The following is an 18491-nucleotide window of genomic DNA, read 5'->3' on the forward strand; positions in this document are numbered from 1 at the left end:
GAGTGTACTGCATTTGCTGTCTTGTGAAATTTTGTTTTATTTTATTAAATATAAAATTTTCTTTCTTAGATTGTATACTCCAAACTCACGGATCTGTTACCTTCGGCCATCACTTCAGAGGATGACCCGGAGCTCCAGCGACCAACAATTGAGGAGATAGAAGACACAACAGAGAAAACTAGACAAGCACTCGAGAAACTTACACAGGTGAATAACTTCATTATGCTTCATATTTAACTTTGGCAACTCCAGTGAACTGAATAATAATTTGTAGGGTTAATGGTGTGTTCATAAATGTACACCATATAAAACCCCCTCAAGAATTTAAAAGGGTAACTATATCCAAGTGTAGGAAAACTAAATTACCTATTAAATGTAATTTTTTTATTCAGATTACAGTACAATACATGTATATTGATTCTCACAACAGTGAAAGATGGGAGGGAATGATGCATTTTAAAGAATCATTTTCCTTTTGATTCATGTGTACCTCTGGAAAGACAGCTGTCAAATGTATAATGATGAATATGTTTCCTTTGTTGAATTATCCTGACATGGCAGGAAATTGCTGGTGTGGTAAAAAAAAAAAAAGTGATGGGGTGGGGGTTTGACTTAATATTCAATCTTCAAACTTCTAAATATTGTATATTTTATCTTTCTTTTACACTAGGGTAAAATATCATCAGCCATGCCTGTAAGATGTGCAGAAAAGCAAGCACCTGCACAGTATATACGCTACACACCATCACAACAAGGGGTGTCATTCAATTCAGGAGCAACTCAACGAGTGATCCGAATGGTTGAGCAGCCCAAAGATCCAATGGAACCTCCCAAATTTAAGTAAGTTATTGCCAATTTCAAGATGTATTTTCAGCATTTTGTTCATCATACATTCTTATACACTGTATCTTGTTCTGCAGCTAAATTGTATCCAAAGATATTCACTCAGTACTGCCTCCAGTCACTTTTATATACTGTACTGTAGATTTGCTTGAGCAACTACAGTAAAAGTGGGAAATGGTATCTTAGTATCAATAGTTATGTTGTTCTATATTAACCTCATTTTCTACTGACTATAAAACATGTGAGCATGTTATATATATATACCTTATACCTTTGAAGAGTTTCGAAAGTTTATCCACTCTCTGAGCCCGGCCATGGGCCAAGCTCATCTAGTGCTTGCCTGGTCAACCAGGCTGTTGCTGCTGGAGGCCCGCTGCCCCACATACCCATCACAGCCTGGTTGATATGGCACCTGGTGAAGATACTTGTCCAGTTTCCTCTTGAAGGCTTCTACACTTGTTCCAGCAGTGTTTCTGATATCTTCTGGTAAGATGTTGAAAAGTCTGGGACCCCGGATGTTGGATTGAAGTTGGAGACGTTTTTTTTTTTTTTTTTTTTTTTTTTTTCTGGCTTTACATGTTGGTGTGAACAGGGTAACTATGAAGGGATTCATGGAAAAAGACTTGCTGGACTTGAGTCCTCAAGGTGGGAAGTACAGTGCCTGCACTCTTGGAGGGATGTGGATATTGCAGCTTAGAGGATCATTTGAATTGTGATAACTGTGTATTTCTGGCAAGATGGCTGTTCATTGAATATGAACAGCCGTAAAGTCATTACGATTTCATGAGTCAATATGATGTTAAATAACCTTCCTTTTTTTAGGGGGGTCACCTTACCCTTGTGGGAGATGGCCAGTGTGGTAAAAGAAAAGTAAAACAGATTCTTTTTGTTCATGACATCTTTTTCCAGTTTTTTGTTCAACTAAGACAAGAATTTAATATAAGATCAGATAGTTTGTAAATATCATTTCAGTGTATTTTCAGCATTAATTCTTCTTTATTTTACATAAGATAATTTTAAAGACTTTTCATTAGGTTGATCTATTAATATTCAGATTTGTATAATTAATTGCACTAGTTTCTATTAAAATGTAAAAGCAGTCATTATTACCCTACTTTTTGCACTGAAATCTGTATTTTCATCTTTTTAAAATTTGTCTGTTTATAGGATTAATAAAAAAGTTCCTCGCGGGCCTCCCTCTCCTCCAGCTCCAGTGATGCATTCACCAACACGCAAGGTAAAGGCAATTGCAATAAATAGGGAATACAGTGGACCCCCGGTTAACGATATTTTTTCATTCCAGAAGTATGTTCAGGTGCCAGTACTGACCGAATTTGTTCCCATAAGGAATATTGTGAAGTAGATTAGTCCATTTCAGACCCCCAAACATACACGTACAAACGCACTTACATAAATACACTTACATAATTGGTCGCATTGGGAGGTGATCGTTATGCGGGGGTCCACTGTATTAAGAAAATGCTTCCAAGGGGACTGGGTAACACAGAATTAATAAAAACTGAAAAGAAAACATTTTGCAGAAAGTGTTCTTGAAAATAGTTGTCTGTTACAAAAAAAAAAAATTAAAAAAAGTTAACCTTAAAAGTTTACTTAATTTAAAACTGTTAAACTTTATGGTATGGCAGGACAATAATACATTACTGTAGGTCAAAAGCAAAAAAAAAATTCATCAATAATGATCCATAAATTTTTGTAAGTTACAGCTGACTTGCATCTCAAAACTTATCTCAGACTTTTATAATGCTACTGTAATTTTAGGCTATGTTTGCTTCACTTGCACACAGTATACTAGTCATACTAACTCCAGAATTCAGCTTGTGTGGTGGAGGAATACCTCAGATGTCACACAAGCTGGCAAGTATAAATTCTAACAAACCTCTTAACTATGGCATTATGTCAGATTTTGCCACATTTATATAATATCAATACATACTTGAATTCTTTCAGTTTCTCAGGAAGGTAATAGAACATTCAGCCAGAAAAAGGAAAATTGACTGAGACTGCATAAAGTGGCAGAGAAAGATTTATATGAATTTTTTTTGAGTTTATGGAATAATTATTAATTACAAAGCCACTCAGGGTACCACAATGGGAAACTGTGTTCACACAGCAACATTATAGAAAAACACAATTTAAACATTTTTTTTAATTTATGGATTTTTTGTTTGGGCATTCATCATTTTGAATTAAAAACTATTTGTAATAAAACTCACATCAGTTCTTAAGTTATTTTCTAGGAAGTGTGAAATGTAAGTGGAATGTAATTAATGAATGCATAAATCATTTATAGGCATACTGCAATGAAATTTGAACACTCCTCTTTTTTGTTTTCAGGTGACAGTGAAAGAGCAGCAAGAATGGAGAATACCACCATGTGTTAGCAACTGGAAAAATGCCAAGGGATACACAATTCCACTTGACAAACGGCTAGCAGCAGATGGACGAGGTCTTCAGTCAGTTCACATTAATGAGAAGTTCGCTAAGTTAGCAGAAGCTCTCTACATTGCTGACAGAAAGGCCCGAGAACAGGTAAGAAATGGAATTTTTGGCTAATTTGTGATTATCTGTTTGTAATTACAGGAGCAAAGTTTTGCATGTGGTCTGTTTTAATTGTTAATTTGTGAAAAAAATTAAATTCCAGGAGTTGTACATACTAGCTTCTGAGGCCCATTCCAGCAGTGTAACTGTTTTACTAACTTAAATGTTACTTTTAGGAATTAGTTAACATATCTTGCAAGATGCTGCCACTGTTTTTGTGGAAACCTTTACCTTATGCTGCTATACATCATACCTTTGGTGGGTTTAGAGAGTTTTCCTATACTGTATTTGTAACCAGGCCTGGGCTGGTTACGAATGTGACAAAATGTACAGTAGGATGGGGTACAAGGAGAATAGAAGCATCAGGGAAGAGAGAGGTGAAGGTTTATAAACTAAAAGAGGAGGCAGTTAGGGTAAGACATAAACAGCTATTGGAGGATAGATGGGCTAATGAGAGCATAGGCAATGGGGTCGAAGAGGTATGGGGTAGGTTTAAAAATGTAGTGTTAGTGTTCAGCAGAAGTTTGTGGTTACAGGAAAGTGGGTGCGGGAGGGAAGAGGAGCGATTGGTGGAATGATGATGTAAAGAGAGCAGTAAGGGAGAAAAAGTTAGCATATGAGAAGTTTTTACAAAGTAGAAGTGATGCAAGGAGGGAAGAGTATATGGAGAAAAAGAGAGAGGTTAAGAGAGTGGTGAAGCAATGTAAAAAGAGAGCAAATGAGAGTGGGTGAGATGTTATCAACAAATTTTGTTGAAAATAAGAAAAAGTTTTGGAGTGAGATTAACAAGTTAAGGAAGCCTAGAGAACAAATGGATTTGTCAGTTAAAAATAGAAGAGGAGAGTTATTAAATGGAGAGTTAGAGGTATTGGGAAGATGGAGGGAATATTTTGAGGAATTGTTAAATGTTGATGAAGATAGGGAAGCTGTGATTTCGTGTATAGGGCAAGGAGGAATAACATTGCTCTCAGACATGACATTTCCACTGCCTCCAGCCTTCTCCTCGCTGCAACATTCATCACCCATATAAGAGCGTTGGTAAAACTATACTCTCATACATTCCCCTCTTTGCCTCCAAGGACAAAGTTCTTTGTCTCCACAGACTCCTAAGTGCACCACTCACCCTTTTCCCCTCATCAATTCTATGATTCACCTCATCTTTCATAGACCCATCCACTGACATGTCCACTCCCAAATATCTGAATACATTTACATCCTCCATACTCTCTCCCTCCAATCTGATATCCAATCTTTCATCACCTAATCTTTTTGTTATCCTCATAACCTTACTCTTTTCTGTATTCACTTTTAATTTTCTTCTTTTGCACACCCTACCAAATTCATCCACCAATCTCTGCAACTTCTCTTCAGAATCTCCCAAGAGCACGGCGTCATCAGCAAAGAGCAACTGTGACAACTACCACTTTATGTGTGATTCTTTATCTTTTAACTCCACGCCTCTTGCCAAGACACTCGCATTTACTTCTCTTACAACCCCATCTATAAATATATTGAACAACCACGGTGACATCACACATCCTTGTCTAAGGCCTACTTTTACTGGGAAATAATTTCCCTCTTTCCTACATACTCTAACTTGAGCCTCACTGTCCTCGTAAAAACTCTTCACTGCTTTCAGTAACCTACCTCCTACACCATACACCTGCAACATCTGCCACATTGCCATCCACCCTGTCATACGCCTTTTCCAAATCCATAAATGCCACAAAGACCTCTTTAGCCCTATCTAAATACTGTTCACTTATATGTTTCACTGTAAACACCTGGTCCACACACCCCCTACCTTTCCTAAAGCCTCCTTGTTCATCTGCTATCCTATTCTCCATCTTACTCTTAATTCTTTCAATAATAACTCTACCATACACTTTACCCGGTATACTCAACAGACATATCCCCCTATAATTTTTGCACTCTCTTTTGTCCCCTTTGCCTTTATACAAAGGAACTATGCATGCTCTCTGCCAATCCCTAGGTACCTTACCCTCTTCCATACATTTATTAAATAATTGCACCAACCACTCCAAAACTATATCCCCACCTGCTTTTAACATTTCTATCTTTATTCCATCAATCCCGGCTGCCTTACCCCTTTTCATTTTACCTACTGCCTCACGAACTTCCCCCACACTCACAACTGGCTCTTCCTCACTCCTACAAGATGTTATTCCTCCTTGCCCTATACACGAAATCACAGCTTCCCTATCTTCATCAACATTTAACAATTCCTCAAAATATTCCCTCCATCTTCCCAATACCTCTAACTCTCCATTTAATAACTCTCCTCTCCTATTTTTAACTGACAAATCCATTTGTTCTCTAGGCTTCCTTAACTTGTTAATCTCACTCCAAAACTTTTTCTTATTTTCAACAAAAATTTGTTGATAACATCTCGCCCACTCTCTCATTTGGCTGATGTGTTAATGAAAAAAAATATGCTATTTTTGTTCTTGAATGAATTTTGCTAAATGTCAATTTTGAGTATTTTTAAGGGTTTTAATTCTTAACCCCTTCAGGGTCCAAGGCCCAATCTGAAGTGGTGCTCCAGTGTCCAAGAAATTTTGAAAAAAAAAAAATTATTTTTCTTACAGAATTAAAGAGCATATTTTTGTGAAGGTAATAAGAAAAAAAAAAATTCTGATCAGTACAGTGGACCCCCGCATAACGATCACCTCCAAATGCGACCAATTATGTAAGTGTATTTATGTAAGTGCGTTTGTACGTGTATGTTTGGGGGTCTGAAATTGACTAATCTACTTCACAATATTCCTTATGGGAAAAATTCGGTCAGTACTGGCACCTGAACATACTACTGGAATGAAAAAAGTTCGTTGACCGGGGGTCCACTGTACTTGCCGAGATACAGTGCCAAGAAGTTTGTCCAAAATGATGTGGTGGCGGCAACATCGATGAATTCCACATACGCGCATTACATTATTTAGCGGTTTTTATAGTTTTTTCTTTTCTTTTCCATTTTTTTTCTTTTCCTACTAACATTTGGGGCCTGAGAGACCAATACTGTAAACTCACTGTATTGAACACAATAACCGCACTAAAGTTATTATCATATTGTTTACCACTGTTGTTTATTACAGTAAACATGCACAAATCTTGTATAATACTAATGTTCTATCATATATTTACATATTTACAATCACTGGACATGGTTTTAGAACTGCTGGAGCTGGAGCTTGTGGAACTCCTTGAAACAAGGCACCATGCACAGAGGCACCTTACATTCCTCACACATAAACCAAGTGTCTTTGCGTCTTTGTTGCCGTCGTTTTGTTTGTGCACAGATGATTCATCTCTTCTGAGCAAATTTCTTCTGTGTTGAAGGAAGCTGTATTATGAAATGATCACCTTCCCTCCTCAAACGCTTGGGTATATCCTGAGTAATTCGAGGACCTTGTTGTATAGCAGGTGTTCTTACCTGGTACTTCATTATGAGTTGTCTGACAACAGACAAACAAAATTCACCATACGGTGGTCTGTTGCCAGTCTTTATTTGGTACATATTATATGCATTGAGCATTGAAATGTCCATGAGATGGAAGAAAAGTTTCATGTACCACTTGTAACTCTTACGAACACAGTCAACAAAACCAATCTGCATGTCACATTAGTCAACCAAGTGCATGTTTTGTGTATAATCAATCACTGTCACTGGTTTTCGAATACGTTCATTAGTCACTCGATCAACTTTGCCACTGTCTTGCATTTCATTACGGTGAATAGTTGTCAACAATGTGACATCTCGTTTGTCATGCCACCGTATTGCCATGATGTCATTGGCAGTAAACACCTGCACGTCATCACCACGAGCACCTGCGTTGAGCCTGGGCATATTTTTACGATTAGAATGCACTGTGCCACACACATCTGTCTTGTTCACTCGCATGAAATCAGTGAGTAATGGGCTTGTGTACCAGTTATTGGTATATAATGTATGCCCCTTACCAAGATAAGGTGCCATCATGTTTCTCACTACGTCACCTGAGATACCCAATAACATCTTGGTATCTTCCAATGTTTTACTTCCCGTGTATACAATAATATCCAAAACCAGGCCACTGTCACAGTCACAGAGTACAAACAGTTTTATACCAAAGCGTTTCCTCTTGCTCGGTATATACTGCTTGAATGACAGTCTACCTTTGAACAAAATCAAAGACTCGTCAATTACAACATTCTTGAATGGATAAAAGTATATGCTGAACTTTTGTTTGAGATACATGAAAACATTTCTAATCTTATATAACCTGTCACTTCTGTCAGGCCTGGTTTTGTCAGAGAAGTGCAACATACGTAAGAGTAAGATAAACCTGTTCACTGGGAGGATTTCACTGAAGACCGGGGTAGAAATTAGCCGATCTGTGGACCAGTATGCTTTTATATTATGCTTTATAAACATGAGGCATAAGCATTATTGTTGCAAAAAGCAAATACGTTTCTGCAACAGTCGTCTCTTTCCACCTGTGTAGTCTTGACTGTGGTGATATGATCGTATTTGCCATGGTGTACTCAAAATACTTATTACTTTCCCTGACAATAGTTTCCATCAATGGCTGGTCAAAGAATAATTCAAAGAATTCCAGTTCATTGGCCGTGGTTCCAAGGGGACAAGTAGGTAGAATTCCACTTTGAGAGTCATCAAAGTGGTGAGGCTTGGGAACAAAATTGGGATTTTGCTGCCAATCCCACATACGGTTTGCTGGTGGATACTGGACATCATAGGCTGGTTGTGTGGGTGGTTGTGGTTGTGGTGGGCTGGTGGCTGACGCTACGCTTTGTCCTTGAACTGATGAGTCAGCAGCGTGGGTCCCAGCCTGGGCTGGTGAGTCACACATGGCGGTGCCACTACCATCACCACTACCACCATCCACTGATGCCTGTGGTCTATCCATGCCAAATGTAGCCACATCATCCTCACTATCACTACCTAAAACTGGTGTAGGGCCACGGGATGTACTCCGTCCCCTGGGCACAGCATAGGGTACACTGCCCGAGCGCATGCGGCAGCGAACATACCGACACTTCACTGGTGAATATGATTCCTCACTATCACTACTCGAATGATCGTCGAGTGCAATAAAATCACAATCCATGTCACTATCATCATCATTACTGAAGTCAGAGGCCTGGCCACGCGAAAATATTAGTTTTCTCTTGCGTTGAGGCACAACCGACCGTGAGTCACGAGTGCCCACACCAGAGGTAGAAGGTTGAGGATCGTCAGGGTTTTCTGCACTATTATCGATATCCTGGTCATTCCTTTCGGTTACTAACTGATCAAAGCCGTAGAATTCGTCTTCATTTCCACTTCCATCAGTGTCAGAACTATCAGATAGGAAGAGGAGAGTCCCAATTTTCCGGGGAGTGAGAGCTGACTTGCGACGAGGCATGGTGAACAAGGGTAACTGAGCCGGTGTTCCCACAATGCTATGCGGGCGCCTAGATTTTTTGTTTATGGCGCACACCCACCATGCAGACCCGTTCTCTCACATGTAGGCCTACGAGTGCTTTCGCGCTAAATTTGACGGCGCTAGAATTTTGGTGTAGATCTACGGTTTGGACACTCAACGTGAAGCCGTAGATCTACGGGACGGACCCTGAAAGGGTTAAAAAGTTCAAAGTACTAATGTATTGTAAGAAATTAAAAAATATGCACTTTATCATATGCAATATAATTATGTTGCTTAGGCTCACTTGGTAGTATTAAATGATGGATAGGGTTAGCACAAAGTGGAATCGAGACTGAAGATTCATCTTTCTTAGCTGCCTTCATAGTTTCTTGTGTTTTTTGCATTTTAATTTTCAGTTCTTATCGAAATCTTTGCAAATATTTTAGGTATGGTATTTGTTTATGCCTTTTAATAGCTAATTCTCTGTACAAAAAATTAATGGTTATACTACCACAGGTAATAAAAATGACAGCAAGATATCCATGAGAAACTCATAAACTAGAAAAAAAACAGATGAAGCTTTGGCCCATCTGGACTGTTTTTAATTAATGTGTAGCTTGATAATGGCCTGATCATCCAAGTTGTTGGCACTGGCTGCATGCATCCCAACATAGGCATCATAGCTCAGCTGATCAGGAACTATTGTAGGAGTTATCATTTATATTGAGTTTTCTTAGTTTACCGTTTTGCCTCACTGAGCCTATTGCTCTCATAGGAAGGGATATTCAGAATGTAGATCTGGACCAATCCCTCCAGAATTTTCAGGTGTAAATTATGATGAATATTTCTTGCATACATTCCAGGGAATACTATTCATTGGATTCAATAAGTTTCCAATAATTTCATTGTCAAACTCAATTTATATGTGCAGTAAAGGTTTTATATGAAATATTTTCTTCCTGCTCTAAAAGGGAATGTACTTTAAAAAAATAATTTTTCATATCCAGTTTGTGTGGGTTTATTGCAAATTGTTCCAGCCACAATTTTATGACTTATTCTTCATAGAGAGAGAGTGTGTGTGTGTGTGTGTGTGTGTGTGTGTGTGTGTGTGTGTGTGTGTGTGTGTGTGTGTGTGTGTGTGTGAGAGAGAGAGTGTGAGAGAGAGTGTGTGAGAATGTGTGTGTGTGAGAGAGAGAGAGAGTGTGAGAGAGAGTGAGAGTGTGAGAGAGAGAGTGTGAGTGTGAGAGTGTGAGTGTGAGTGTGAGAGTGTGAGTGTGAGAGTGTGTGAGAGAGAGTGTGTGAGAGAGTGTGTGTGAGAGAGTGTGTGTGAGAGAGAGTGTGAGAGAGAGTGTGTGAGAGAGAGTGTGTGAGAGAGTGTGTGAGAGTGTGTGAGAGAGAGTGTGTGAGAGAGAGTGTGTGAGAGAGAGTGTGAGAGAGCGAGTGTGAGAGAGCGAGTGTGAGAGAGCGAGTGTGAGAGAGCGAGTGTGAGAGAGCGAGTGTGAGAGAGCGAGTGTGAGAGAGCGAGTGTGAGAGAGCGAGTGTGAGAGAGCGAGTGTGAGAGAGCGAGTGTGAGAGAGCGAGTGTGAGAGAGCGAGTGTGAGAGAGCGAGTGTGAGAGAGCGAGTGTGAGAGAGAGAGAGAGTGCGAGAGAGAGAGAGTGCGAGAGAGAGAGAGTGCGAGAGAGAGAGAGTGCGAGAGAGAGAGAGTGCGAGAGAGAGAGAGTGCGAGAGAGAGAGAGTGCGAGAGAGAGAGAGTGCGAGAGAGAGAGAGTGCGAGAGAGAGAGAGTGCGAGAGAGAGAGAGTGCGAGAGAGAGAGAGTGCGAGAGAGAGAGAGTGCGAGAGAGAGAGAGTGCGAGAGAGCGAGTGTGCGAGAGAGCGAGAGTGCGAGAGAGCGAGTGTGCGAGAGAGCGAGTGTGCGAGAGAGCGAGTGTGCGAGAGAGCGAGAGTGCGAGAGAGCGAGAGTGCGAGAGAGCGAGAGTGCGAGAGAGCGAGAGTGCGAGAGAGAGAGAGTGCGAGAGAGAGAGAGTGCGAGAGAGAGAGAGTGCGAGAGAGAGAGAGTGCGAGAGAGAGAGAGTGCGAGAGAGAGAGAGTGCGAGAGAGAGAGAGTGCGAGAGAGAGAGAGAGTGCGAGAGAGAGAGAGTGCGAGAGAGAGAGAGTGCGAGAGAGTGAGAGTGCGAGAGAGTGAGAGTGCGAGAGAGAGAGAGTGCGAGAGAGAGTGCGAGAGAGTGTGAGAGAGAGAGTGTGAGAGAGAGAGTGTGAGAGAGTGTGAGAGAGAGAGAGTGTGAGAGAGAGAGTGTGTGAGAGTGTGAGAGAGAGTGAGAGAGAGTGTGAGAGAGAGTGTGAGAGAGAGTGTGAGAGAGAGAGTGAGAGAGAGTGTGAGTGTGTGTGTGTGTGTGTGTGCGTGCGTGTGTGTGCGTGTGCATGCGTGTGTGTGCGTGTATGCCTGCGCGTGTGCATGCATGTACACCTTTTCCTTTTTTTTAGCAATTTTTATTTTCATTGCATATCACAAAATTTGAAATACGTTTGAAGGACTTACATTATTTTACTTAATGCAGTTTGTTGTATCATTACTGTGGAAGGTATATACATATAAATACCAAAAGAAATTATATATATATATATATATATATATATAATATATATATATATATATATATATATATATATATATATATAACAAACCGGCCATGTCCCACCAAGGCAGGGTGGCCCAAAAAGAAAAACTAAAGTTTCTCTTTTTAAATTTAGTAATTTATACGGGAGAAGGGGTTACTAGCCCCTTGCTTACGGAGGAAGAATTCTGTTCCACTTTCCCATGGAAATAAACAAGAAGAAGAACTAGAAAGAAAATAGAAGAAAACCCAGAGGGGTGTGTATATATATGCTTGTACATGTATGTGTAGTGTGACCTAAGTGTAAGTAGAAGTAGCAAGACGTACCTGAAATCTTGCATGTTTATGAGACAGAAAAAAGGACACTAGCAATCCTACCATCATGTAAAACAATTACAGGCTTTCGTTTTATACTCGCTTGGCAAGACGGTAGTACCTCCATGGGTGGTTGCTGTCTACCAGCCTACTACCTAGAATATATATATATACAGTGGACCCCCGGTTAACGATATTTTTTCACTCCAGAAGTATGTTCAGGTGCCAGTACTGACCGAATTTGTTCCCATAAGAAATATTGTGAAGTAGATTAGTCCATTTCAGACCCCCAAACATACACATACAAACGCACTTATATAAATACACTTACATAATTGGTCACATTCGGAGGTAATCGTTATGCGGGGGTCCACTGTATATATATATATATATATATATATATATATATATATATATATATATATATATATATATATATATATATAGATTATATATATATATATATATATATATATATATATATATATATATATATATATATATATATATAGATTATATATATATATATATATAGATTATATATATATATATATATATATATATATATATAGATTATATATATATATATATATATATATATATCTATATGAGATATATATATATATATATATTTTTTTTTTTTTTTTTTTTTTCAACAAGTCGGCCGTCTCCCACCGAGGCAGGGTGACCCAAAAAAGAAAGAAAATCCCCAAAAAGAAAATACTTTCATCATCATTCAACACTTTCACCATATATAGATATATATAGATATATATATATATATATATATAGATATAGATATTATTTTTTTTTTACAGGTTGAAATGCGTGCACAAATTGAAAAGAAACTGGCTCAGAAGGAGAAGTTTAGAAAGGAAGAGTCACTCAAGGTTTTGGCCAAGAAGGCAAGAGAAGAACATGCAGGGCTTCGTCCAGTCACTTCAGGGCCCACAGATGAAGCAGAAAAAGAGAGAGAGAAGCTCCGTCAGGATCGTGCTCGGTAAGAAATACAAATCTCATGATCATGGGATAAATGTTCCTTATAATATTTCTGATATGGGCATTGGATTGTTTGCAGTGAGGTAGACAGGGAGGTGTATAGTGTGCTAGAAATTTTAAATTCAAAGAAAAACTTGACATAAAGGTTGTATAATACCTGTGTCACATTCTGGGAAGAGCAAAAATGGTAATTGTTGTACAGTAGGGCACCAGTTATATAGCGAGTTAGGCTCCAGGCTACCACTATAAAGCGATTCACTTTTTTTTTCTTATAAAAGCATATAAATGCTTGATAACGTCTTTACACTATCATATATTAAGTTAGCAATAGAACTAGGTTTAAAACACAATAAAAAAGTAAAATGCACATACAGTACAATCATTACTTTATTTTATATGATATGTAGCATATTATATAATTTTGAAAAAAATGTTATAGATGGACTAATGAAAATGTCTATAATATAATATTCAACATTTAAAAGCACCCCAAAGCAATTATTATTATTATTATGCTTATTGCCATTGACATAGCTTGTCCACTGAGTTAAATCACTTTTAACTTGGCATTTAAAGTAATAGGCCTACGATTCTTCTATTTATCACAACTGTTATTATTATTGTCATAAATGAAAGACATGGAGAATGTAAACAAACTTAGTGTCAACTGAGGGTAGTCAGAGCGTGTATGAAGACCTGTCCTCTTCATGTTCACACACGCTCATTTTGTATTATGTGGGCTTTTGTGAAGGTTCTTTCCCCACAATTCAAACATCTTACATTGTGTACAAGTTTTCTTCATGTTGTTGCAGTAGAATAAATAGCAACACCCCCATTCTCATGCAAGGCACCTTTTTAGAGGGAATGACGCTGTGAGTGAAGGCATACAAAAGGAATATTTTTTTTTTCAGTAACCCCAGTAATACTATGCTATACAGTTTCTCAGGTGTTGAACTAGAGAAAACGTAATTCTTGCCGTCGCTCCTACAAGCCGCTCAACTACCATGTCTCGTATTTGTCAATTTGTTCAACTGTGGGTGTTTGTATTGTTTATATGTTATGTAACATGTTTCTTATATAATTTTGAAAAAATATCATTGATGGATTAATGAAAATGTCTATATTAACATAAATGTCATTTAAAGTGCCCCAGAGTGATTGTTATTATTATTAATAGTACATGTAGTAGTAGTAGTATGGCAACTTCAACACTAGTGAGACACTCTTAGTGATATTAATGTGTACCTGCACACGAGCACAGTGTGTAAGTTTATTTAGGTACAGGTACACATAAGTGCAATTATGAGAGTATGTATATATAAAATATGCAATAACTTTAAAATGCTTGAAATTTTGGAAAGTTTCCAGACATAATCAATAGACGTGGAGTTCATGGAGGATGTAAACAGTGGTGCATGGACACTAATAATGAATCAGCCGTATGAGCAAATTTTTGGTCATAATTTGAAATGTCCATATTAGTGAATCGCTGTAAAGTGGGGCTTTGCTGTGTAATAATTTGAAATGTCCATATTAGTGAATTGTCGTAAACCTGGGCTCTACTGTGTAATAAATGCAGTTAAATAAAAAAATAAGCAAAAGTATTTTAATGTACTTTTAAAATTAGTTTGTGTAAGAGTTAAGGAATGTATTTGTTTAATTTATGGTAAGAATAGCATTAAGGCATTTCAGCATTAAGTACTGTACAGTATTCTTCGGAAAGCTGTATTTTTTAAGATTTTTTCTTTTTTTTTTCTTTTCAACACTTCAGTCATCTCCCACCGAGGCAGGGTGACAAAAAGACCCAAAAAGAAAGAGAAAAAACCCCGAAAAGAAAATTCTTTCATCATCATTCAACACTTTCACCTCGCTCATACATAATCACTGTCTTTGCAGAGGCACTCAGATACGACAGTTTAGAAGTCACTCCAACCTGCCAGTATCCCAAACCCCTCCTTTAAAGTGTAGGCATTGTACTTCCCATTTCCAGGACTCGAATTTGGCTAACCGGTTTCCCTGAATCCCTTCACGAATATTGCCCTGCTCACACTCCAATGGCTTGTGAAGTCCCAAAAACCATTTGTCTCCATTCACTCCTATCTAACACGCTCACACATGCTTGCTGGAAGTCCAAGCCCCTCGCCCAATTTAGGTAGTAGGTTGGTAGATAACAACCGCGCAGGGAGGTACTACCGTCCTTCCAAGAGAGTGTAAGAGGGAGGTCTGTAATTGTTTTACTTGATGGTAGGATTGCTGGTATCTTTTTTTTTGTCTCAAACGTGCAAGATTTCGGGTATGTCTTGCTACTTCTACTTGCACTTAGGTCACACTACACTTGCATGTACAAGCATGCATATTATATATATATATATATATATATATATATATCTTTCTTTCTTTCAACACACCGGCCATATCCCACCGAGGCGGGGTGACCCAAAAGGAAAAACGAAAGTTTCTCCTTTTACATTTAGTAATATATACAGGAGAAGAGGTTACTAGCCCCTTGCTCCCGGCATTTTAGTCGCCTTTTACAACACGCATGGCTTACGGAGGAAGAATTCTGTTCCACTTCCCCATGGAGATAAGAGAAAATAAACAAGAATAAGAACTAGAAAGAAAATAGAAGAAAACCCAGAGGGGTGTGTATATATGTGCTTGTACATGCATGTGTAGTGTGACCTAAGTGTAAGTAGAAGTAGCAAGACGTACCTGAAATCTTGCATGTTCATGAGACAGAAAAAAGGACACCAGCAATCCTACCATCATGTAAAACAATTACAGGCTTTCGTTTTTCACTCACTTAGCAGGACGGTAGTACCTCCCTGGGCGGTTGCTGTCTACCAACCTACTACCTATAATATATATATATATATATATATAATGTGTATATGTATATATAAATATACAAGGTATGATGTAGCACGTAATGAAAGTAGTTTATTAAATTATGTATTGGTGGATAAAAGGTTGATGGGTAGGCTCCAGGATGTACATGTTTATAGAGGGGCAACTGATATATTGGATCATTATTTAGTTGTAGCTGCAGTTAGAGTAAGAGGTAAATGGGAAAAGAGGAAGGTGGCAACAACAAGTAAGAGGGAGGTGAAAGTGTATAAACTAAGGGAGGAGGAAGTTCGGGTGAGATATAAGCGACTATTGGCAGAAAGGTGGGCTAGTGCAAAGATGAGTAGTGGGGGTGTTGAAGAGGGTTGGAATAGTTTTAAAAATGCAGTATTAGAATGTGGGGCAGAAGTTTGTTGTTATAGGAGGGTGGGGGCAGGAGGAAAGAGGAGTGATTGGTGGAATGATGAAGTAAAGGGTGTGATAAAAGAGAAAAAGGTAGCTTATGAGAGGTTTTTACAAAGCAGAAGTGTTATAAGAAGAGCAGAGTATATGGAGAGTAAAAGAAGGGTAAAGAGAGTGGTGAGAGTGCAAAAGGAGAGCAGATGATAGAGTGGGAGAGGCACTGTCAAGAAATTTTAATGAAAATAAGAAAAAATTTTGGAGTGAGTTAAACAAGTTAAGAAAGCCTAGGGAAAATATGGATTTGTCAGTTAAAAACAGAGTAGGGGAGTTAGTAGATGGGGAGATGGAGGTATTGGGTAGATGGCGAGAATATTTTGAGGAACTTTTAAATGTTAAGGAAGAAACAGAGGCAGTAATTTCATGCACTGGTCAGGGAGGTATACCATCTTTTAGGAGTGAAGAAGAGCAGAATGTAAGTGTGGGGGAGGTACGTGAGGCATTACGTAAAATGAAAGGGGGTAAAGCAGCTGGAACTGATGGGATTATGACAGAAATGTTAAAAGCAGGGGGGGATATAGTGTTGGAGTGGTTGGTACTTTTGTTTAATAAATGTATGAAAGAGGGGAAGGTACCTAGGGATTGGCAGAGAGCATGTATAGTCCCTTTATATAAAGGGAAAGGGGACAAAAGAGACTAAAAATTATAGAGGAATAAGCTTACTGAGTATACCAGGAAAAGTGTACGGTAGGGTTATAATTGAAAGAATTAGAGGTAAGACAGAATGTAGGATTGCGGATGAGCAAGGAGGTTTTAGAGTGGGTAGGGGATGTGTGGATCAGGTGTTTACATTGAAGCATATATGTGAACAGTATTTAGATAAAGATAGGGAAGTTTTTATTGCATTTATGGATTTAGAAAAGGCATATGATAGAGTGGATAGAGGAGCAATGTGGCAGATGTTGCAAGTATATGGAATAGGTGGTAAGTTATTAAATGCTGTAAAGAGTTTTTATGAGGATAGTGAGGCTCAGGTTAGGGTGTAGAAGAGAGGGAGAATACTTCCCGGTAAAAGTAGGTCTTAGACAGGGATGTGTAATGTCACCATGGTTGTTTAATATATTTATAGATGGGGTTGTTAAGGAAGTAAATGCTAGGGTGTTTGGGAGAGGGGTGGGATTAAATTATGGGGAATCAAATTCAAAATGGGAATTGACACAGTTACTTTTTGCTGATGATACTGTGCTTATGGGAGATTCTAAAGAAAAATTGCAAAGGTTAGTGGATGAGTTTGGGAATGTGTGTAAAGGTAGAAAGTTGAAAGTGAACATAGAAAAGAGTAAGGTGATGAGGGTGTCAAATGATTTAGATAAAGAAAAATTGGATATCAAATTGGGGAGGAGGAGTATGGAAGAAGTGAATGTTTTCAGATACTTGGGAGTTGACGTGTCGGCGGATGGATTTATGAAGGATGAGGTTAATCATAGAATTGATGAGGGAAAAAAGGTGAGTGGTGCGTTGAGGTATATGTGGAGTCAAAAAACGTTATCTATGGAGGCAAAGAAGGGAATGTATGAAAGTATAGTAGTACCAACACTCTTATATGGGTGTGAAGCTTGGGTGGTAAATGCAGCAGCGAGGAGACGGTTAGAGGCAGTGGAGATGTCCTGTTTAAGGGCAATGTGTGGTGTAAATATTATGCAGAAAATTCGGAGTGTGGAAATTAGGAGAAGGTGTGGAGTTAATAAAAGTATTAGTCAGAGGGCAGAAGAGGGGTTGTTGAGGTGGTTTGGTCATTTAGAGAGAATGGATCAAAGTAGAATGACATGGAAAGCATATAAATCTATAGGGGAAGGAAGGCGGGGTAGGGGTCGTCCTCGAAAGGGTTGGAGAGAGGGGGTAAAGGAGGTTTTGTGGGTAAGGGGCTTGGACTTCCAGCAAGCGTGCGTGAGCGTGTTAGATAGGAGTGAATGGAGACGAATGGTACTTGGGACCTGACGATCTGTTGGAGTGTGAGCAGGGTAATATTTAGTGAAGGGATTCAGGGAAACCGGTTATTTTCATATAGTCGGACTTGAGTCCTGGAAATGAGAAGTACAATGCCTGCACTTTAAAGGAGGGGTTTGGGATATTGGCAGTTTGGAGGGATATGTTGTGTATCTTTATATGTGTATGCTTCTAGACTGTTGTATTCTGAGCACCTCTGCAAAAACAGTGATAATGTGCGAGTGTGGTGAAAGTGTTGAATGATGATGAAAGTATTTTCTTTTTGGGGATTTTCTTTCTTTTTTGGGTCACCCTGCCTCGGTGGGAGACGGCCGACTTGTTGAAAAAAAAAAATAAAAAAAATATATATATATATATATATATATCTCTCTCTCTCTCTCTCTCTATATATATATATATATATATATTATATATATATATTATATATATATTTTTTTTATATTTTATTATCACACCGGCCGATTCCCACCAAGGCAGGGTGGCCC

At 38.6% G+C, this 18491-nt stretch overlaps 1 protein-coding gene across 2 annotated transcripts in view; it reads left to right on the forward strand.

Annotated features, from left to right (window-relative positions):
* The window catches only part of Bx42 (Puff-specific protein Bx42), a 36754-nt gene that overhangs the window by 11565 nt on the left and 6698 nt on the right, over positions 1-18491 (forward strand). For both annotated transcript variants that reach the window (XM_053781373.2, XM_070096489.1), the window contains exons 4-8: positions 70-207; positions 671-840; positions 2011-2080; positions 3199-3393; positions 12573-12754. In XM_053781373.2, the coding sequence (XP_053637348.1) occupies positions 70-207; positions 671-840; positions 2011-2080; positions 3199-3393; positions 12573-12754 (755 nt within the window). The remainder of the gene's footprint in view (positions 1-69; positions 208-670; positions 841-2010; positions 2081-3198; positions 3394-12572; positions 12755-18491) is intronic.

This window comes from Cherax quadricarinatus, chromosome 53, assembly GCF_038502225.1.
Source record: "Cherax quadricarinatus isolate ZL_2023a chromosome 53, ASM3850222v1, whole genome shotgun sequence".
NCBI classification, from domain to species: domain Eukaryota; kingdom Metazoa; phylum Arthropoda; class Malacostraca; order Decapoda; family Parastacidae; genus Cherax; species Cherax quadricarinatus.